The 22933-nt window shown below is 42.3% G+C and overlaps 1 protein-coding gene and 1 pseudogene across 1 annotated transcript in view; both read left to right on the top strand.

Moving 5' to 3' along the window:
• The window catches only part of DZANK1 (double zinc ribbon and ankyrin repeat domains 1), a 96520-nt gene extending 77897 nt beyond the window's left edge, over window positions 1-18623 (top strand). Inside the window, exons 16-21 of the mRNA XM_074317623.2 lie at window positions 2388-2484; window positions 3255-3355; window positions 6526-6606; window positions 7085-7212; window positions 10950-11024; window positions 11464-18623. Coding sequence (XP_074173724.2) covers window positions 2388-2484; window positions 3255-3355; window positions 6526-6606; window positions 7085-7212; window positions 10950-11024; window positions 11464-11587 — 606 coding nt within the window. The 3' untranslated portion in view covers window positions 11588-18623. The remainder of the gene's footprint in view (window positions 1-2387; window positions 2485-3254; window positions 3356-6525; window positions 6607-7084; window positions 7213-10949; window positions 11025-11463) is intronic.
• A 1251-nt stretch (window positions 18624-19874) lies between these two features.
• On the top strand, window positions 19875-22248 carry LOC109434035 (polyisoprenoid diphosphate/phosphate phosphohydrolase PLPP6-like; annotated as a pseudogene).
• Window positions 22249-22933: the final 685 nt, after the last annotated feature.

Raw genomic sequence — 22933 nt, 5'->3', positions numbered from 1 at the left:
TGAAATCTTTTTTTGTAATCCATAGAAAGGAAAAGTTTCACATATTATGAAAGTTGACTGTAGGCCAGCAATCATACAATTAGATAAATAACTGAGCTAAGCCTCAGAGAAGCTTTCAGGCACATAATGATATATTAGGTTGGTGCAAAAGTAATTGCGGTTTTTGCAATTATTTTCAATCTTTTAAACAGCATTTAATTTTGCACCAACCTAATAGTAAGAACAGGAATTATCACCCACCCCATCGGTCCTGTAGTTCTCAGGCTTATTTATACTCACTGATGTCTGATGGCAGATCTGCGATACAACTGATTTGGGAAAAGACTGACAAAAATGTTTGCTGATATGTACTTTGACCTATTTGCCTATAAAAAAGAAACCAAACTTTGTGGCCATGTCTCCCTTGATCTGCCCTCTTACATGGTGACTGGGTCATTACCACAGAGCCTGTAAGTGTGTAACAAACATTGGCAGCTTTAGGGTCATTGGACAAGAAGTCAGCATATACAAAAGAATCAATGGATTGAGGAGATGGGTAAAGAAAGCAAGGCAAAGGAGAGGAACTAGCATTTATTAGGCCCTTGCCACAGGCCCAGCAGGGCACTAATGGTGTCTTTAAAATCAGGATAGATACATGGCCCTGCCTAACTCAAAGGAAGGCTGAGTGTATCCAATGGGATAATGCACATGAAAGTGATTTGAAACCAAGTCAAGCACTAAATACCATCATTTAGGTTGTGTGGCTAGAGCAGAGCTTGGGTCAGGGAGGTACTTCAGGAGAAGGGGGGTGAGGGACGCTGGACAAGGCAAGGGAAGGGGCTGAGTGAGCAGGTGTTCACAAGTGATGTCTAGCTTTAGCCTGATCCATGAGGAACTCTGGAGTGTGAATGACACCATACAGTTGTCCCCAACTGAGGCAGGAGAGGAGGGGCATAATCTCTAAGACACCGCAGCACCCCCCTAGTGAGGACAGTTGGCTCAAGAAGGGGATCATTGTGAGCTGTTAGCAGTCAACATAGTAGCTGGGATGCTGACCTATTAAGGGGAACTGGGTAAGCACCAATAGCATCTACATCGTGAGTAGCTATCCCCAGGTTTACTACGAGGTGTGATCAAACAATACAGTGAATGTTTAAATTTAAAAAAAAATTACAATAAAAGACACATTGCCATTAATCCCCCTCAAAATGCTCTCCCTTGCTTTGAACACACTTATCCCATCATTCTTGACACTTTCTGAAGCAATTCTGGAAGTCGTCTTTCGTGAGTGACTTTAGTTGTGCTGTCATGGCTGCCTTGATGTCCTGAATCATTTTGACTTTGAGAAGAGCCAGAAGTGCCAGATCCAGTGAATAAGATGGATGAGGACACAATGTAATGTTATTTGACAGAAATTGCCGTATACCAGAAGTGATGTGTGACAGAGTGTTGTCTGTCATGATGGAGGATGACTTACCGCACACTTTAAAACACACCTTCTCTCAACCATAGTGCACACCCAACTGACTGCACCAAATAAGCTAAGCTTGTCACACACTGTTATTAAGATTTGATGCACCACTTCCCATATTGAAGATCCCTGCTTTCCCCTTGGATGGCTCTCAGCAGCAGCATTCACTGTATTTTGTGATCACACCGCATATGTGTTTTTTTCTTAACCTGTGTGTTCTAGTGTTCAGGAAGTAGCAGGTGGTTCTCTGTGGCAAGAGCAGGCAGCCACATTAGGATGGGGCAGGATGTCATGCTGTGGAATCGGTCCAGGTGGATACAGGATTCTAGCTCTGGCCCGTGTATCATCTTCATTTTATAAACATCTATTTCACCTCATTTTACTTTGCAACATCCCTTTGAGGTAGGTCATAATATTTGCACTTTACAGTTGAGTAAACTGAGGCTCAGAAAAGGTAAGCAACTTGCTGCTTCCAAAATCCCTAACCTAGTAAGAACCAGGATTCAAACTCTGCAGCCTGAGCTTCCCATCATGCCACCCTAATTCCAAGACACAGAAGGGTTTGAAGCAGGGGAAGGACATAGTTACTTACAGATTGTATAAAGGTGACTAGGGCAGCGACGTGGAAGCTGGGCTGGCAAGAACCTGTTGAGAGGCTGTTGTAATGATCCCAGTGTGAGAAAAGGGGGCTGTGGCTGTAATGACCAAAAGGAGGGGCCAGACTGGAGCTGTATAAGAGGCAAAACGGGAAAGATAAAAGCAAAATGGACAGAACATCACGGTAGGTGAGGGAGTTGTAGGAAGGATATCCAGGTTTCAGGTTTGACTCTGCGTACAGAGCCATCATTAACAAAAAGGAGTAGGTTGACAGGGAGATCATTCTGTTGGGACACAGCAGCCTCATCACTCATGGTGCTTGAATTTTTTCATTGACCAGAACCTTTACCTCAACAAGGCCGTGAATTTCAGCGACCACTTTCTGAGTAGTGTCACCGAGGGTGGTACTGGGCTGTTCGGCAGCAGGTCCAGCTTGGGTAAGTTGTTCCCTTCCACTGATTTTAAGTCATTGCAAACGAAGAAACAAAAACTCATAGACACAGACAATAGTTTAGTGGTTACCAGAGGGTGGGGGGAGGTGGGTGGGAGATGTGGGTAAATGGGGTCAAATATATGGTGATGGAAGGAGAACTGACTCTGGGTGGTGAACACACAATGGGATTGATATATAGATGATGTAATACAGAATGGTGCACCTGAAACCTATGTAACTTTACTAACCATTGTCACCCCAATAAACTTTCATTTAAAAAATTAAATAAATAAAAATAAATAAAAGAATAAAGGGTGAAGGGCCAAATAAAAATTTAAAGTCATTGACCAAGAACACACTGACATGGCAAGGATGGCAGAATTGCTTAAAATTTGCCCGCCCAACCACACATCTTTCATGGCCCAGCCAGTTTATTCCTCTGGCTTCCCTGAAAGCTGAAGTGAGACTTTTGAAGTCTTCACAGGCTTGGGGAGATTAATTGTGGGCAGGGAGGGCAGAGAAGAGGAGGAGTGTGTGTGTTTTTTGGGCCTAAAAACTGTAATAACTTCTATTCCCCTCCTTCCCAGCCATCCTCTGGTCCTGGACTGAGAGGTGTGGCTCCAGGAGTCCTTCCTGCCACATTTACTCAAATAGAAATTTCTACAAAAACTGTCCTTTGGCTTCTTGAGGGGCGTGGCAGTGGACTCTAATTCTTTACACGTGGAGAAGGGCCGGGTTGTTATCATTTTGGTCCTTGACTCTTTGTCATTCTAGTGAGTGACTGCAGTCAGAACACCTCAGATACCACTGAAAAAGTCAAGAGGACAAAGAATTTCAATACCAAAATATTTCAAGAAAAGAAGGAGCAGCTTACAGTATGTATATCCCTTGGTCATTACAGCTGTCTTCTTTGGCCTGTCTATTTAATATTTTATTTTGAAAATTTTTTAAATGGAAGAATACCGTGTTTCTCCAAAAATAAGACCGGGTCTTATATTAATTTTTGCTCCAAAAAACGCATTAGGGCTTATGTTCAGGGGATGTCATCCTGAAAAATCATGCTAGGGCTTGTTTTCCAGTTAGGTCTTATTTTGGGGGGAAACACGGTACTTTTTCGTTTTCTTTTCCTTTTTTATAACAGTGTATTTTTATTTTTTAGAATCCTTCAATATCTCAAGATTACTAACTAGAATTATTTTCCAGTTCTCATCAATTTTCTGTATCACCTCTGTTTCCTCTGGGTCAGTTTTGCATGCCCATCTTTCCCCTCCTTGTTTTTGGTTTGTCTCAAATGTGATGATCCTTGGTTGTCAGGTCATGTTGACAAATGAAGGACTAGTTTGATTATCCCAGGCACCTGGTATGGGTAGTTAGGCCTGGGGTCGCTGTGTGGGAGGATGGGTATGCCTCGGCTGACCTCCCTGGAGTGTTTGTGGGCAGGGAACAGGAGAAAGCTTTGGATCCCTTTAGTTGCTAGTGTAAGAAGGCCTTTTCTCTGGTGAAGAAGGTGGTGCTGTGAAGTGCTCTCATGTCTTTCATTCCTGAATGGAACTGTCTTCCAAACTCTTCTCTGTGTCTGTCACAGAGGTCTGGGCTCTGCCCTGCTTGGGCCCTAGTGCTCCGAGCAGAAGCCTTTGTTAGGCCAATCATGGAACTCTCTGGAAAATAGTTATCAGTGTTTAAGCAGAGAACAAAAGGCTTCTGTCCTTCTTGCATGGGAGAGGGAGGAGGACATCGGCCATTTCAGCTATTCACAATAAAGCCCTGTAATAATACACTCATGAATTCAGCCTGCACCCAAGTTCTAGCCTCCTTGGTGATTAACTTTGAGCGTCTGCAGGGCTCCCTGGAGACAACACATTCATCCCTCTGGTATCTTCAGCTGGATTTTCTTTGCTTGAATTTCCCTGTCAGTCACATTCCATGTACTTTCAATCTCTGGGATTCCTCACAATTTCTGATCCACTGATGGTTCCCCTTCAGAGTTTCCCTCAGCTGTTAAGAGTTTTGTTTTTAAAAATACAGACTCTCAATAATTTCAACGGGAACTTTGCAGAAAGAGATAGTGGATGCTCTTGCTCTGTTCACCTCCTTTCGTTTTAGCAGTCCTCTGGCTACAGTAGGAAGAACAGATGAGCTTAGTAACAAGCCCAGAACCCGGGTCTCCAGGCCTTCAGTGGAGATGGGCAGCGTCAGCTCTTCCCTCCAGCTTCAGTTAAGCCGAGCTCTCAGGGCATCCTCAGGGGTGCACAAACCAGCCACCTAGCTTGCATTGTGATTTCTCCGGAGGCAGGGACTCTGCTCCTTATCTTGTGTCAGAAACACCAACAAATTTGGGAAGAAGACCTGAGAATTGTTTTAACTTTTATTACTTATGATTCCTTGCACTCTCCACCTTCTCCCAGTTTGAAATACTGTTAATAAGTATAAGAGAAGTATAGCGCTCCATAAACTTAATAACAATTTTACCGTTTTGGAGACTCTACACACTTATTTTGTATGTGACCTGAATCCCCATTGCTACATGCCTTTATTTTCTCATCTGCATTTAGGGGATAAGTAACAGAAATGATATCATCTGTTCACTCATTCACTGATTATTTTAGAGCACAGGTATACCAGGCACAGTTCTAGGTGTTGAAAATAAAACAAACAAAAGATAAAGACCTCATGAAGTTGACATTCTAATGCATTCTAGTACATTTTTCCATAAGGAATGGAGTTCAGTATAAACAAGCGTCCCCAAGATGGGAGATGGGGGGTTTACTGATTAGAGCACCTTGTTCCAAACTACTCACCCTGAGAACACAGGGTGAACCTCTTCTTTTGAAAGGTTCAGCAGCCTTGACCAATGTCCTCATCCTCATGGCTTCCCAGGGAGCCAGGGAGGGGTAGGGATTATTTCTATTATTTCACCAGAGAAATGGTGGTCCTGGGACCACCCACAGTCACCCCTGGGATCCAGTGGCAGAAACCTTTAAAAGTAATGTCTCCTGCTTTCTAGACTGCTTCCTTTAGTCTTCCAGTAACCAGCATTTGAAATCCTTTGTATGTAAAGAAAGATTATATAAAGATGAATTTCATTGCATTTTGAAAAGTTGAAAGATAAAATTTTCAGGTTCCTGATGATAGATGAGAGCTTTTTATTTTTTTCTAAGCAAGAGGTCTACTTTATTGGCTCACTCACGCCTCAGGTGAGCATGTTCTCTGAACTGGCATACTTTGGCTGACTTTGAAGACTTTATAAAGCATGTAAATTTTAGGATTCACCTGATTGTTTTTCCTAGAAATATTCATAATAAAACTAGTATGGGCTTCTGAATTTTGTTGCCGTTTCTCATTGCATCCCTTAATAATATAAAACAATGTGAGCCGGCCCAGTGGATCAGGTGGTTGGAACACCGTGCTCCTAACGCCGAGGTTGCTGGTTCGATTCCCACATGGGCCAGTGAGCTGCGTCCTCTACAGCTAAGATTGTGAACAACAGCTCTCCCTGGAGCTGGGCTGCTGTGAGCAGCCAGAGGTCCGGGGCTTGCGCTGCTGGGGGCTGCTGGGGGCTGCCAGGAGTGGCCAGTGGCCAGCGTGAGTGGAGACGCGAGCTGCTGTGAGCAGTCAACCAGTGACCAACTACCTCAGCCTGGGGGAGTACAAGGCTCATAACACCAGCATGGGCCAGAGAGCTGTGTCCTACACAACTAGACTGAGAAACAACGGCTTGAACCAGAGTAGGGTGGGGAAGCAGAAGAAGGCGGGGGAAGGCAATGTGAATGTGGTGTCCTTCCCCAAGGTAGGGTTTCAGAGACCAGCAAGATTTACCTCAGATGTGTTTATTTGTGCTGCTGGCTGTTGAAGACCACCCTCCCCCTTCGCTCCCCCTCCCTCCCACACACACACTCTTTCTCATGTTCACCTGGCCCTAGGGCTTAGAAGTTAACCTTGGAGAGGAAACATTTGCCTTGAGGGTTGAGCCTGGACAAGTGGGACTGGACAGTAAAAAAAATATTTTGTGGCAGTGGAGATGACAAACTTCTATATAATCCTGCAGCTCGAAAACAGACTCCTGCTGAAGGAAGTTGGACCAACTGGGGAAGGAAGAGTCTCTGTGATTGAACAATTGCTTGATGAAGTAAGTGCAACCAAAGAACAAGTTTCTAAGGATTTCAGCTTGTGTTTCACCTCTGTCTCTTTCAGATGGAAGTTTTGTTCAATATTATGATAATCGCAGAGCCATTTAATTTAAAAATGCCTGGGAATGGATTAAATGGCCAGTCCAAAGTTTTACATGAATTGTTACCATGACCCTAAATAACGTGTATGAAGGTGGACAGACTCCCTGGTCTTTGACACCATATTACCTTTACATTTCCTAAAGAAGCAAGGTTGTCTGAGTGCATGCCTCTCCTGGTGTGGTAACAAGTTTTATCGCCCAACTGACATGACAGCTTTGTCTATTATATGTTGGGTCTCAGCATTCCTAATTCTCTTCTCTTTGGATTTAAAGCAGTTTAGTTCCATCGGGGATGTTTGTTGCTGAATTGGATGGCGATTGGATGCTGCTGAGTGCAGGGTTTTGTGGCAAGTTTGTCCTTTTTTATATGCTGCAGGGAGCTGATCCTAACTGCTGTGATAATGAAGACCGACCCATTATCACCGTGGCTGTGATCAATAAGCACCATGAAGTGATCCCGGTTCTCGTGCAGAGAGGAGCAGACATCAACCAGCAGTGGGGACCGTAAGTGAAACACAATGAAAGGAGAGTTCTGGTGCCATGTCACAGCCAGTTGACAGCTCAGGGGCTCTGCTGCAGCAGAATCAGTCTATATGTGTGCCCTGTTCAATCTAATCCACTTAAGAACCACTTAAACCCACTGTGGCCTTAATAAGAGACTCAACTGCTTCTGTTTTCCAAATCTTGGTAAAACAAAATTTTTAAAATTGACTGTTGGATTGCCTAAATTTTAGTAGCTTTTAGAAATGATGATGCATTTTGTTAACTTATGAATTATAATACTGTGGGGCTGACAGATCCTTAGCACTTGGGGTATTAAGCAATGTTTTCATCATGATCTGAACTCTTAAGGCCCATAAGAAAAGAGAGTCCCGTGGAAATATACTCATGAAGTTAATGCAGAAAGAAAACGATATACAAGGTCTGACAATTAAGTGTGCAAACTTGCCACCATCACTGACATTGGCAGCACTCTACAAACAGCTTGATAAGGTTTCATAACCTTGGTGTATCAGTATCTCACAGCTGTGTTCGTGTCGATGTATGGCGGTGTCTTGCTGAGTGGTGTTCATTATTGTTGTTGTGTGTTTTGTGTGCCTTTGCGAGAATGTCTGAGCTTGAATTATAGCAATGAACAAACAATAAATTTCTTGTTAAATTTGACAGATGATGATTTGGCTCACTGACCCCACCTGATCACTTCTATCCCCACCTTCATGTTTTGATCATTCTATTAATAATTTTGGTTCCTTTATTAATTACTCTTATAAGTATGAATAATATGTTGAAACTCCTGTCTATGTTTTGACCATCATCTTTCATTGGTATTACTTGACTGCCTTGTTTATAAGTGCATATAACCTTATATTAGTGCTCCCAACATTTACCACTACCTCTCTTTCCCCTTCCATCTCACAACTTCTAATAGCATATGCTTACTTTTTTTAAATTAGTTTCAAGTGTATAAAACAATGTAATAGTTACACCCCTCACAAAATGATAACCTACCTGCTCCAGTCTGCTATCCGTCTGACATCGTATATAGCTGTTACAATTCCATTGACTCTGTTACCTGTGCTCCCTATACTCCACATCCTGGGACCATATATATACTGGGGGCGCCAAAAAAATGTATACAAGTAGGCTCTTTGGTCAACGTTGCTCAAGCAGTAGTTTGCCATAATCAGAAGTCTCTGGACACTGATGGTAAGCACTATGAACACCTCTTGTAATTACAGAAGTCAAACATGACTTGTATTCATCTTTTATTATCAGTATATATTGAGTATTACAATTTTAATAGATTTTCCTTTCTTAAACTGTGTACAATTTTTTTGCATACACACACACACACACACACAGACATATATATATATTTAATTATAGTTGACATTCAGTATTATTCAGCTTGAGGTATACAGTGCAGTGGTCAGGCGTTTGTCTACACAATCCATGCAGTGGTCTCTCTAATAAGTCCAGTGCCCGTCTGACACCCTACAAAATCTTTACAACATAGTTGATTATATTTCCCAAACTGTCTTTCATATCCCTGTGACAGTATTGTGACTACTAATTTGTATTTTCTAATCCCTTTAACTTCTCCCCCATCACCAGCCCCCTCCCATCTAGCAACCATCAGTTTTTTGCCTTATATCTCTGAGTCTATTTATGTTTTGTTTGTTTATGCTGTTATTTAGGTTCCACTTATAAGTGAGATCATATGGTATTTGTCTTTCTCCATCTGACTTATTTCACTTAGCATAATAGTCTCTAGGTCTGTTCACATCGTTGCAAATGGTAAGATTTCATTCTTATTTATGGCTGATACTCCATTGTATAAATGTACCACAGTTTCTTTATCCCATCATCTACTGATGGGTATTTCAGTTGTTTGATGTCTTGGCTATGGTGAATAGCACTGCAATAAACATAGGGGTGCATACAGTTTTTTGAATTAGTGTTTTGGATTTCTCTTGATAGATACCCAAGAATGGAATAAGGCAGTTCCATTTTCAATTTTTTGAGTTACCTCCATACTGTTTTCCATAGTGACTGCACCAATCTGCAATACCACCAGCAATACACGAGGGTTCCCTTTTCTCTACACCCTCACCAGCACTTGCTTATTGATTTATTGATGACAGCCATTGGATGATAGCCATTGATGATAGAACCAGAGTGAGGTGGTATCTCATTGTGGTTTTTATTTGCATTTCTCTAATTATTAGTGATATTGAGCGCTTGAGCATTTTTTCATATTATCTCTGGAATTTTCTCCTCTGTTTTTTTCTATTCTCTCCTAGAATTTCTGTAAGTTGGATGGTGGACCATATATATATGTGTGTATATATATATATATATATATATATTTGACATTCAATAGTATTCCACTTGAGCTTCAGGTGTACAGCTCATTGGTCAGGCATCTACACAACCTATGATGTGTTCCCCTCCCTTTTTCTGTTTTAAGAGATTTTCTTAACCCTTCTATTGAATACTTTTCATTTCAACAATCATATTTTAACTTTCTAAGAGCTACTTTTTGTTCTGATTGTTTCTTCTTCAGAGCCTCATGATTTTGTTTGCTATTGTGTTCAGTCATTCTGAGGATACCTGTTAGGTTTTCGTCCTGTTTTAACTTTCTTATGTTGGTGTATCTCAGTGTTCCTCTTTGATGCTACAGGTTTTTCTCAGATGCCTGTGATCCTTTGTTGTCCATCCATGTTTGATAATGGGGAATAGGCTGGATGAGTGGGGATTCTGTGTACATGAGTGGAGCTTGCAACTGGGGAGTTTTGTAGGTAGGTGAAGCTGCTTTCCGGCTGGGACAAGTGGAAGGCTTCCCTTGGCATAGCAATTGCTTGCCTAGTTTTCACCAGATGCTTCGTTTATCTCCTTCAGAAAAGAGGCCACCATACTTTTTCTCTATTGGGATAAATTTGTGGCTACAGGTACATTACAGGTGCAGGGGATGAGGTGGTGGCATTAAGGGAAACAGCAGGGGCTGCGAGAATGAAGAACTTCAATTCCTCATCCCATTTGTACTCTAATCATGACTCCACATTCCAACACTCCTGCCACTTCTGATCAGGAGCCTTTCGTGAGTTCTAGAATGCAGGTAATGTACTATCCTTCATTTCAGCCATCCACCATCACTCTCTCTCTGGGCTAAACCTGACCAGGCAAGGTGGAGAGACAGTCTGCCATGCGATAAAATACGCTCTATATGAACTCTCAGGCCTACCCTCTGGATTTTAAGATTGGTGTTTACTTGCATATCATACAGGCTAAACTCACTGAAGCCAAAGTCATTTTTCCTACACAAGTATGGGAGCCTGAACCCTGAAAGGTTATTATCATATAGACAATGCCCAAGAGGTCTAAGCCACGGGTAAGACTATGTGCAACATACTCCATAAACTCTGGCAGGAAATTTACTAAAATAGTATTATTAGCATTTATTAAGTCAACTACAAACCACATCCTTGTGGGGTGTCTCACTTTAAAAAAGAATGTGTTTATACACTTTTCACTGTCTATCTAATAGCCGAGCTTACCCACCCTCACAGTATCCCTCCAAGAGAAGAGGCAGACAGGGGAGACTCAGGAGATTACCCCAGGTTAGTTAGGTAACTCAGTGGGTGAAGCTAAGGCCCCTTTGGTCATATGCTTCCTCTCTAATTGCTTGATGGTGCTAACTAAGGATTTAGCCGAGATGATTTTTTTTTTTCCGGAAACAGCCTCCGAAATACAGCTCTTCATGAAGCAACTCTGCTTGGCCTGGCAGGAAGGGAGTGCGTCAGTGCTTTACTGCGGTACGTTCCCTGGTCTCTGGGGGAGACTTCTGAGGGTGACAGTGATCCCCTTGCTGACCGGGGATGACTTCAGAGGGCCCTGAACAGCTGTCCCAATGCATGGGGGCCACCCTCCATCCCACCATGGCTCCGGCATGAAGGGCTTCTAAACACACAATGAAAATGTTGCTCCCTTTAACACATGTGGTTGTAGGACTCTGATGCAATGGGGACCAATGGCCAGGATTGGCAATTGAACATTTGAAATCACAGAGCCCTTCAAAAGGTGTCAGGGTAGAGCCACCCTTGAGAGTGGAGGTCATGGTGCCTCTTAGGGACAGGTATGGGAAGGGGGCGTGTGGGGCCAGGAGACTTCCAGACTGGCCTTCCTGTTAAGGAAGAGCCAGGCCCTGAGGTCCAAGTGCCTGAGTCCTTCTATTCATCCTCATTCCCTTCACAGATGCAATGCAAGCATCCAAAAGAAGAATACGAGAGGCCAGACAGCCCATGACCTGGCTCTGACAGTTGGGGATGGCCTCATTACCTCGCTCTTTGCTGCTAAGAGCAGCCTGGATGACTATTAGTCCCGAGGGCCTCTGCGGGGCTCACTTAAAGAACCCATCCAGCTCTGGCTATTCTTTGTTCATTTCTTTCTGAAATGTGTATTTGAGGTTGAGAGGAACTCAGTAAGTTGTTTTTCTTTATAATTATGACAGTGTAAGCTACCGGTACATCATGGGTATTTCCTAATGTGCCCTGGATGGTGATGAACTTTATGTTTTTAAATGGTTTATATTTTTCTTTCTTTTAATTTTTAATTTATTTCTCAACTGACTATACTTGGTTCAATGCTAAAATGTATAAAGTATTATGTAATGAAAAACCTCCCTCCTGTCTATGTCCCACAACCACCCACTTTCCCCAATCAGAGGCAGCCAATGATACCAGTGTCATCTGTGTCTTTCCCAAAATAGTATAGGATTATGTAAGCACATGTATATAATATATGCATATGTACATATACAGAGTATACAGAAGTATATAGATAACACATACATACTCTTTCCCCTCTTTTAAAACAAACAGTAGCAAACCACACTCTGTTCTGCATCTTGTTCTTTTGCTTAAAATGTCTCATAGGAAGTTCTAAATTAGTACATAAAGATTTAGTTATTTAGAGACGTCATCAAAATGGCAGCGTGAGGTGAGCCTCTGTAAAGCTCCCCTGGAATTTACAACTAATCAAACAACTATAACCACAAAGGACTCCCTGCACAGTGGATAGGCAAGATGAAGAGGTCCACTACTGAATTCACCTAAAGGTGGGCGAATCACGCCAGCGGGGGAGGAGAAAAGGGAGAAGTGCGGAGACGGACCTGCACAGGAGCAGGACGCAGACCTAGCTCAGTGCTCCGAGCTCCCGGCATCCCAGAACTATCACAGCTGCGGGAGAGGGAAGAACTCGGACTGCTAGGGCTCCATTTATAGCCCACAGGGCTGAGGGGGCAGCATATAACATGGCTGAACCCAACGCTCATGGGAGAGACCTCAGAGAAAAGACTGAGGGAAGAAGGCTGAAAACGGTGGTTTAAGCCCTCACTGCCAAGAGAGAACAGAAGCCTTAGGCACTGAGACTAGCCGCACCCTCCCTATCCTCCCAGAGCTCACCCTGCCCCCACCTTCCCCGGTGCTAGAAACAGAACATTAGCACTGTCAGATCAAAACAACCGAATATTTGCTGTTCTGAGATCTGTGGACCACAGACACAGATTCGCAGCCCAACTAGTTCCGGCAAAGGGGAGGGAGCTGTGGAAGCTGGACCGGCTGTGGTGGTGGTGGCTGCCATTGCTCTGGGCCACCTCTCACAACTCACCCCGCCCCTGGCCCCACCTATCAGGGTGGATCCCTGCAGGAGTAAACAGAGCTGCTGAAACACACGCGCTCTGAATCTGGTGCAGGAAGAGCTTTGGAACTTCAAAAGCTATCCACATACCAACACGGACACTGCGCCTTCTGACCTAGACGAACTATTAACAGAGGAGAAGCCCATCTCCAAGGGAATCCCCCCGTTGTGTGAGAAGCTGGAATAGTGCAGAGAAAACATAGCACTACCGTGTGAGAGAGAAAAAAAAAAGGCTGCAGTCGGAGAAAAAATAAAACATTCTACCAACAAGTACTGGAAAACAAAAGAAAGACCTCTTCCTATCAACCTGTTGTGTTGCAGGAGCGACTACTGTAGATGTCTAGGAAGAGAAATAATAAATCAGTAATTGCCATGTATAACTAAGGCAACAAGACAGTTCAGAAAGAAAGTGAAAAGTCTCCAGAAAAGGAACTTAAAGATATGGAAATACGTGATTTCAATGACAGAGAATTCAAGATTGCAGTTCTGAAAAAACTCAACAAGATTCAAGAAAACACAGAAAGGCAGTTTAATGAACTCAGAAACACAATCAAAGAACACCATGAGCATTTTACGAAAGAGATTGAAATTTTAAAAAAAGAACCAAATAGAATTTCTGGAGATTAAGAACTCAATAGAAGAAATTAAGAATGAAATAACCAGCTTAGGTAGTAGAGTTGACCAGATGGAGGAAAACATCAGTGACATCAAAGATAGAAACCTGGAAATGACACGGATGGAAGAAGAAAGAGACTTAAGACTTAAAAGAAATGAAAGAACTCTACAAGAACTTTCAGACTCCATCAGAAAGAGCAATATAAGAATAATGGGCATACCAGAAGGAGAAGAAAGAGAGAAGGGAACAGAGAATATATTCAAACAAATTGTCGATGAGAACTTCCCAAACTTGTGGTCAGAACTGGATTCTCGAATCCAAGAAGCAAATAGAACACCTAATTACCTCAATCCCAACAGGCCTTCTCCAAGGCACATTGTATTGTAGCTGTCTAAAATCAACGACAAAGAAAGAATCCTCAAGGCAGCCAGGGAAAAGAAGACGGTAACCTACAAAGGAAAGCCCATTAGATTATCATCAGATTTTTCAGCAGAAACTCTACAAGCCAGGAGGGAGTGGAACCAAATATTCAAACTATTGAAAGAGAGAAATTATGAGACAAGAATAATATACCCACCAAAGATATCCTTTAGATATGAAGGAGGAATAAAGACCATTCCAGACATACAGAAGCCGAGGGAATTTTCTAATACACGACCTGCACTACAAGAAATACTAAAGGAGGCTATTCGACCACCATCAACAGGGACAATTTGTGGCAACCAAAACGTAAAAAGGGGGAGAGTAAAGGCCTGAACCGGAATATGGGAATGGAGAAAGTAAGCATGCTGAAGAAAATGGAGTACTCTAAATATCAAACTTTCTTTTACATAAACTTAAGGTTAACTACTCAAAAAAAATCCAGAACTGAAATATATACTGTAACACAAGAAGAAACAGAGGGAAACATCATAGAATACCACCACACAGAAATAACAGACAATAACAGAAAGGCAAAGAAACAATGGAGACACAGTCTTACCAGAAAACTAAAGATAGAATGACAGGAACTCCTCACATATCAAAAATCACCCTAAAAGGAAATGGACTGAACTCACCAATAAAAAGGCACAGAGTAGCAGATTGGATCAAAAAACTAAACCCAACCATATGCTGTCTCCAAGAGACACATCTCAGCTACAAGGACAAGCATAGACTCAAACTGAAAGGGTGGAAATTGACACTCCAAGCAAATGGTATCCAGAGAAAATCAAGTGTAGCCATACTGATATCAGATGAAACAGACTTCACGGTGAAAAAGATAACAAGAGAAAAAGACGGATATTTCATAGACGTAAAGCGGACTATACAATAAGAAGACATAACAGTCATCAATATTTATGCCCCCCAATCAGGGAGCACTGAAATATACCAAGCAACTACTAACAGAACTAAAGGGAGAAATTGACCAAAACACAATTATACTAGGGGACTTAAATACATCATAGACAGCTATGAATAGATCATCCAAACAGAAAATAAATAACGAAATAGCAGCCCTAAATGACACATTAGATGAAATGGACATAATTGACATATATAGAGCACTTCATCCTAAAACATCAGACTATACATTCTTTTCTAGTGTACATGGAACATTCTCAAGGATAGACCATATATTGGGACATAAAATCAGCCTCAGCAAATTTAAGAAGATTGAAAGCATACCAAGCATATTCTCTGATCACAAGGCTTTGAAATTGGATATCACCTGCAAAAAGAAAGCAGGAAAAAACACAAATACATGGAGATTAAACAACATACTTTCAAAGAACGACTGGGTCAAAGAAGAATTTAGAGGATAGGTCAAAAGATATATAGAAACAAATGGCAATGAAAATAAATCTTACCAAGAATTTGGGGATGCAGCGAAAGCAGTTTTAGGAGGGAAATTTATATCATTACAGGCCTATCTCAAGAAACAAGAAACATTCCAGATAAATAACCTCATGTTATACCTCAAGAACTATAAAAAGAAGAACAAGTGAAACCCAAGCTCAGCAGAAGAAAGGAAATAACAAAAATCAGAGTAGAACGAAATGAAATAGAGAACAAAAGGACAATAGAAAAATTAATGTGACAAAGAGCTGGTTCTTTTAAAAGATTAACAAAATTTACAAACCCTTGGCTAGACTCACTAAGATAAAAAGAGAGAAGACACTGATTAACAAAATCAGAAATGAAAAAGGGGAAGTTATCACGGACAGCACAGAAATACAAAGGATCATCGAAGAATACTCTGAAGGACTATATGCCACCAAATTCAATAACCTAGAAGAAATGGACAAGTTCTTAGAAACTTATAGCCTTCCAAGGCTGAACCATGAAGAACTGGAAAATCTAAACAGACCGATCACCAGTAACGAAATTGAATCACTCATCCAAAACCTTCCCAAAAGCAAAAGTCCGGGACCATATGGCTTCAATAGTAAATTCTACCAAACCTTCAAAGAGGATCTAATACCAATCCTGCTCAAACTCTTCCAAAAAATTGAAGAAGAGACAGTACTCCCTAACCTATTTTATGAGGCCAACATTACCCTGATACCAAAACCTGGTAAGGACAACACAAAAAAAGAAAACTACAGACCAATATCTCTGATGACTATGGATGCAAAAATCCTAAACAAAATTCTAGCAAATCGAATACAACAATGCATCAGAGACATTATTCATCACGACCAAGTGGGGTTCATCCCCGGGGCATAAGGATAGTTCAACATCCGCAAATCCATCAATGTGATACATCACATAAACAAAATAAAGGACAAAAATCATGATTATATCAATTGATGCAGAAAAAGCACTTGACAAGATACAACATCGATTTATGATTAAAACACTTAATGAAATAGGTATAGAAGGAAAATACCTTAACGTAATGAAGGCCATATATGACAAGCCCTCAGCTAATCTCACAATTAATGGTGAAAAACTGAAGCCCTTTGCTCTACGTTCAGGAACACGACAGGGCTGTCCCCTATCACCTCTGCTTTTCAACATAGTGTTGGAAGTCCTTGCCAGAGCAATCAGGCAAGAGAAAGAAATAAAAGGTGTCCAAATTGGGAATGAAGAAGTTAAATTATCACTTTTTGTAGATGACATGATGCTATATATACAAAACCCTAAAGATTCCACCAAAAAGCTATTAGAAACAATCAACGAATACAATAAAGTTGCCGGCTACAAGATCAACGTACAAAAGTCCATTGCTTTCCTATATACTAACAATGAAATCTCAGAAAAAGAAATACAAAAAACAATTCTTTTGCAATTGCAGCAAAAAGATTAAAATACCCATGAATAAACTTAACCAAGGATGTGAAGGACCTATATGCTGAAAACTATGACATTTTTAAAAGAAATTGAAGAAGACACAAAGAAATGGAAAGACATTCCATGCTCATTGATGGAAGAATCAATATAGTTAAAATGGCCAAATTACCCAAAGCAATATACAGATTTAATGCAATCCCCATCAAAATCCCAATGGCATTTTTTAAAGAAATAGAACAAAAAATCATCAGATTTGTTTGGAACCACAAAAGACCCCGAATAGCCAAAGCAATCTTAAGAAAAAAGAACAATAATGGAGGTATCACACTTCCTGACTTTAGGTTATACTACAGGGCTACAATAATCAAAACAGCATGGTATTGGCAGAAAAACAGACACATAGACCAATGGAATAGAATTGAGAACCCAGAAATAAAACCACATAAATATGGACAGATAATTTTTGACAAAGAAGCTAAAAACATACAATGGAGGAAAGGCAGCCTCTTCAATGAATGGTGCTGGGAGAATTGGATAGCCACGTGCAAAAGAATGAAACTGGACTGCTATCTGTCACCATGTACCAAAATTAATTCAAAATGGATCAAAGACTTAAGCATAAGACCTGACACAATAAACTGCATAGAAGAAAACATAGGTACTAAACTTATGGACCTTGGGTTCAAAGAGCATTTTATGAATTTGACTCCAAAGGCAATGGAAGTAAAATCTAAAATAAACGAATGGGACTATATGAAACTTAAAAGCTTCTGCACAGCAAAAGAAACCATCGACAAAATAAAGAGGCAACCGACTGAATGGGAGAAGACTTTTGCAAACAGCGCCTCCGATAAGGGGCTAATATCCAAAATATACAAGGAACTCATGCAACTCAACAACAAAAAAAACAAACAACCCAATTGAAAAATGGGCAGAGGACCTGCAGAGACATTTCTCCAAAGAGGATATACAAATGGCAAATAGACATATGAAAAAATGCTCAACATCACTAATTATCAGAGAAAATGCAAATTAAAACCACAGTGAGATATCACCTCACCCCAGTCAGAATGGCTATCATCAACAAGACAAATAGTAACAAGTGTTGGAGAGGCTGTGGAGAAAAAGGAACCCTCATACACTGTTGGTGGGAATGCAGACTGGTGCAGCCGCTATGTAAGGCAGTGTGGAGGTTCCTCAAAAAAGTATGACTATAATAACCATATGACCCAGCAATCACTCTCCTGGGTATCTACCCAAAAAAATCTGAAAACATTTATCCATAAAGACACGTATGCTCCAGTGTTCATTGCAGCTTTATTTACGGTAGCCAAGACATGGAAACAACCAAAATGTCCTTCGATAGATGAATGGATAAAGAAGTTGTGGTATATATACGCAATGGAAAACTATTCGGCTGTAAGAAAAGATGAAATAGGGCCATTTGTGACAACATGGATGGATCTTGAGAGTATAATGCTGAGGGAAATAAGTCAGACAGAAAAAGCAGGGAACCATATGTTTTCACTGATATGTTATATATAAACCAAAAACAAAAGAACAAGACAAACAAATGAGGCACAAAAACTCATAGACACAGACAATAGTTTAGTGGTTACCAGAGGGTAAGAGGGACGGGGGTGGTTGATGAGGGTAAAGGGATCAAATATATGGTGATGGAAGGAAAACTGACTCTGGGTGGTGAACACACAATGGGATTGATAGATGATGTAATACAGAGTTGTACACCTGAATCCTATGTAACTTTACTAACGATTGTCACCCCAATAAACTTTAATTAAAAATAAATAAATAAATAAATTTTTTTCTTATGTTGAACTCATCAATATCCCTATTGTTATGGTGTGTTCTTTGGTAACAAATAAGCTTTGAATAAACCATTTGCAGGAATGTGTAATTTTGATTTATTTCTTTTTTTCAGATTGTTATTTCAGTCTTTGGGTGATAAAGTGATGGAGTCCCTGAATTGTTTCTGTTAACGTATATAACTAGAATAGTCGTTAATTTAGACTAATTAATTTAGCACAATAAATAACAATTTTCGTTGAGGTTGTTGCTTTATTTCCCATGACTGTCTGTAAGAAGGACAGGTCCAGATTCTGGAATCTAAGCCCCCAGTGGAGTCTGGCACCGGCACTGGCTTCCCCTGATCAGAACCTTGGCAGTCTGTGTTGGGGGCACTCTGCAAGGGTAAGCAGTGTCTGAAGAGAACCATGGAGTGTGATTGTCTGGTTCGGTGTCTGGGGTGGTTTGCACTGTGTCAACCTCACTTAGCCAGGACGACCTTTCCCAGATATAAAGATAGCCTGGTTCAGGGTTGGCTGCAAGAGAAACTGAAAAGGATTGGAGATTTAAAAGGTGAAATGAAACAATGGCCATCATACTTAGAAAGTGGTTTAGAGCACCAGACTGCTGTGGCTCACACCCATAGACTCTGGAGTTGGTCAGGGAGCAGGGTCTGGAGTTGAAGATTTTACCTAGGCCTCAGGGAACAGGGAGGGCCCCGAGGACCCATGGGTTCCAGAAACGAGCCTCTCAGAGCTCTTGCAGTAACTTTCATACTCTGAGTGCAGGAACCACATCTTGACTCTTCTTTGGGTTTTCCACACCTTCTGGTGGAGGGTCGGTCCTGCCCTCCATCCCCTAGAGGCAAAGCACACAAGTAATATCCATACTAAGGCTCTTTCCTTTCACTAAAGCCCACAGCCGGCACAAATCACACTTGAATTTCACTCCTTTAGAATCAAACCTCATTTAAAACGTGAATCGATAGTTTACTATTTAAGATGCAAGAACACAGGTTCAAATCCAGGAACATTCGGATGAAATCCAACAGGGTTAGAAAAAACATTATATAAACATTGAACTATGTGTTTCCAGGAAAATTAAATACACATGTTTCAGGAAGGGCCTTTCCAATTTCAAAGTACATGTTATTTCTTGTCCTTTATGAAGCTTTATTTTTCTTTTCCTAATGACATGGTACTGGGGCTTGGTAAGGAAGCATAACCACTAAAAGTGATGAGTAAGGGGTTCATTAAAGGAATGGGACCGTATGCAGCTGTGGGAGTCACGAGGCTGGTCGTACACCCGGAGTCATAGCTCAGCAGGGCCACACTGTGGAAGAAAAGGTGGGCATGAAGTGGAGGTGAGTGAGGACAAACTGGAATCCATGGGGAGACATCTCCCTCCTCCTTCATGGTCAAAGGTGACACAGGAGACACGAGTACTCTTTACCATGGAGCTTGTCCCAGGCTGGGCTCTCCAGAAGCAAATGCTGAGACAATTTGGGATGGAAGAGGATATGTGCTTATTGGGGATCAATGCTTGTAAAAGCAAGAAAGGAGATTTTGCAGAAGGAGAGAGCCAACAAACCCTCGGCCACCCCTGGGGTGAAGGGCTGGAGAGGAGGACTGCCTGTCAGTGTCCCACTGTGCCTTGACAGCTATAGCTCAGTCACCAGGTGAGAACTACCCCAGGAAAGGTTAGACCTCAGGTGAGGCTGACCCTGAAGTTGCTAATGGCCAGAGGTGGTCTGTTGCCCTGTCTGCTGCCCACTCTCCCTACAGCCAGGCAACCAGCCCCACCTTGAAAGGGCATCTGGGTTCCTGACAGTTGCACAGGTTCCTGACCCAACTGCCAGAAGCTGAAGGAGGAGATCTGGTGGGAGCTGCCCATATCTACCAGACAGCCAGTACCTGGAGGCCAGGAGGGGAGCAGGATGCTGACCTTTGAGCCCCCACACTACAGGCTCAGCTCAGACCCTGTAATCGGTGCTCAGGGCCCCAGGTGCATCAGCCTGATCCTCGGGAGTGACAATCAACTGAATGCACAGTGGTTGGGGGCTCAGGCCACTGTGTCCTCCCTGCATCTGGACCCACTGGCCATCTCCTCCCAGGGTCCGGCTGCTCCTCTTAGAGGAGCTTTCCTCCCTTTCTGGCTTCATCCCATGTCCCCACAGGGCTCCAGTGGCCTAGAGTTTGCTATTGCCTCCTTACCACCGAGGTGAGTGAGTGCTCACATATTTATTGGCCAGTTGAGTTCCTTATATTTTTCTTACTGATTTGGAGAAGTTCTTTATGTGCGCTAGAAGCAGAATATATTCTAAGGTCTAGAACATCACTATATAATAGAAATACGTGCAATACGAATGACATATATAATTGTAAATTTTTTAGTAGCCCATTTTCGTTTCCACTTATTTCTAAATTACTAAGATATCAGGAATCAAACTATATGTTAATGATTTTTCAGCACCCATTGATATAAATTTATTTTTCCCATTAGTGAATTACATTGATAGTATGTTTTTGAATCAAGCCTTTATTGCTGGGATAAATATAACATGTTCTTACTGAATTTTTTTCCTGGGTTTCATTTCAATCTGTTTGGAGTTCTTAATGTCTCTTAAATAAGTGAAATTGACATACACTTATTTTGTTTTTTGTTTGGAACCAGTGTAATGCTAGGCTCACAATGTTACAACCTTCTATTTTCTCCAATATTCTGGAGTGGTTTTAAAACATAAGAATTAAGCTTTTAAGCCAGTGGGGTCCTGGGGTCGGGCTGCCCGCCGCAATGCCGAGCGCGCCTCCGGAGGACTGTCGAGGGCCACCCACTGGGAGCCTCCGCCTCGAGCAGGAGCGGCAGCCCCGGCAGCCCGGCCCAGGGCGGCGGCGGCAGGAGCAGCAGCAGGCTGGAGTTGCAGTCCCTACTCAGCACCCGCGCGCCCGGCTCCGCGTGTCAGAGAGCCCGGTGCACCGCCGCTACTTCTTCCCCAGGAGAGGAGAGGGCCCCTCGCAGGTGCTCCCGCCCCCGCTGCCCGAGGAGGACCGCATGGACCGTCCTTGGGCATCGCCCTGCGCTCCCTGCTGGCCATCGACCTGTGGCTGTCCAAGAAGCTGGGGGTGTGCGCGGGGCCGAGTTCGTCCTGGGGCAGCGTGTGGCCACTTATGAAGCTGCTGGAGATCTCTGAACACGGCATCCCCTGACCGCTGAGCACCCTCTACTGCCGGTCCAGGAGCGACAGATGGGCCGGGCGCGAGATGCTGATGAACCTGCTCTTCGCCCTACTGTTGGTGGCCCTGCTCAAGGGGCTGGTCCACAGGCGCTGCCCAGCCCACAACCAGGTGGACATGTTTGTCACCCTGTCAGTGGACAAGTACTCCTTCCCCTCAGGCCATGCCACCACGGCCGCCCTGGTGTCGCAGTTCATCTTGAACCACCTGGTGCTGGCCATTCCACTAAGAGTGCTGGTGGTCCTGTGGGCCTTCATCTTGGGCCTCTCCAGGGTCATGCTGGGGGGGCACAATGTCACGGACGTGGCATTTGGCTTTTTTCTGGGCTACATGCAGTACAGCATCGTGCACTATTGCTGGCTTTCACCGCACAATGCTCCAGTCCTCTTTGTACTGTGGAACCGACAATAACACCATCTCATTCGTTATGGCACCAGGAGATCTGAAGGTGTCCACGTGCGATCATCAGCCATCACGCTTGTCCCTCTTAGGACATTTCAGGCTTCCTTTGGGATTTCAGGGTCCTGCCATCTTGATGGGTTGCTGGCTGGTGTACATGCTGGCCATTACTGATCACAGCCATATTATAGAAAGCAAAAATCCCTCTGTTATATACTTATTCAACAACTGTTTACATCTTCAGGACAACTGCAAAGAAATCAAGCTGGGGTGATCATAATGTTGCTGTTTTTTAAAAGTTGACATCAGTAAAATTGTATTTTGTAATAATGCTGTAAGTCAAGATATCACTTGTAAATTGAACTTTGAAAAAGGAACATAATCTTCCTTCTGTCTATATACATGCAGATAAACCACGTACTAATCCTAGTTCTTTTCCTAAGGTAGATTTTAAACAATCATTTAAGAGTCTAAGATACAGGTTTTTCAAGTTTACTCTGAAGCTCTGTTGCCACAGTTGGGGAGATTTACTTTTATTCCTGATTTTCTTGGTAAGCTTTTTTAGTTTATTGTCTCTTCCATCTTTGCAGACTGTGTAGTAAGAAGAGATTATAGTACATATCTTTCTCTCCTTTCCCTCTACCTCCTCAAAAGATCCTTAAATTTATATTTATTTCCCACTACTCTCTAATATTGT

Source organism: Rhinolophus sinicus, chromosome 13 (assembly GCF_057876585.1).
Source record: "Rhinolophus sinicus isolate RSI-liver-muscle chromosome 13, RSI-T2T, whole genome shotgun sequence".
Lineage (NCBI taxonomy): Eukaryota > Metazoa > Chordata > Mammalia > Chiroptera > Rhinolophidae > Rhinolophus > Rhinolophus sinicus.
This window is presented reverse-complemented; position numbering and strand designations above follow the sequence as displayed.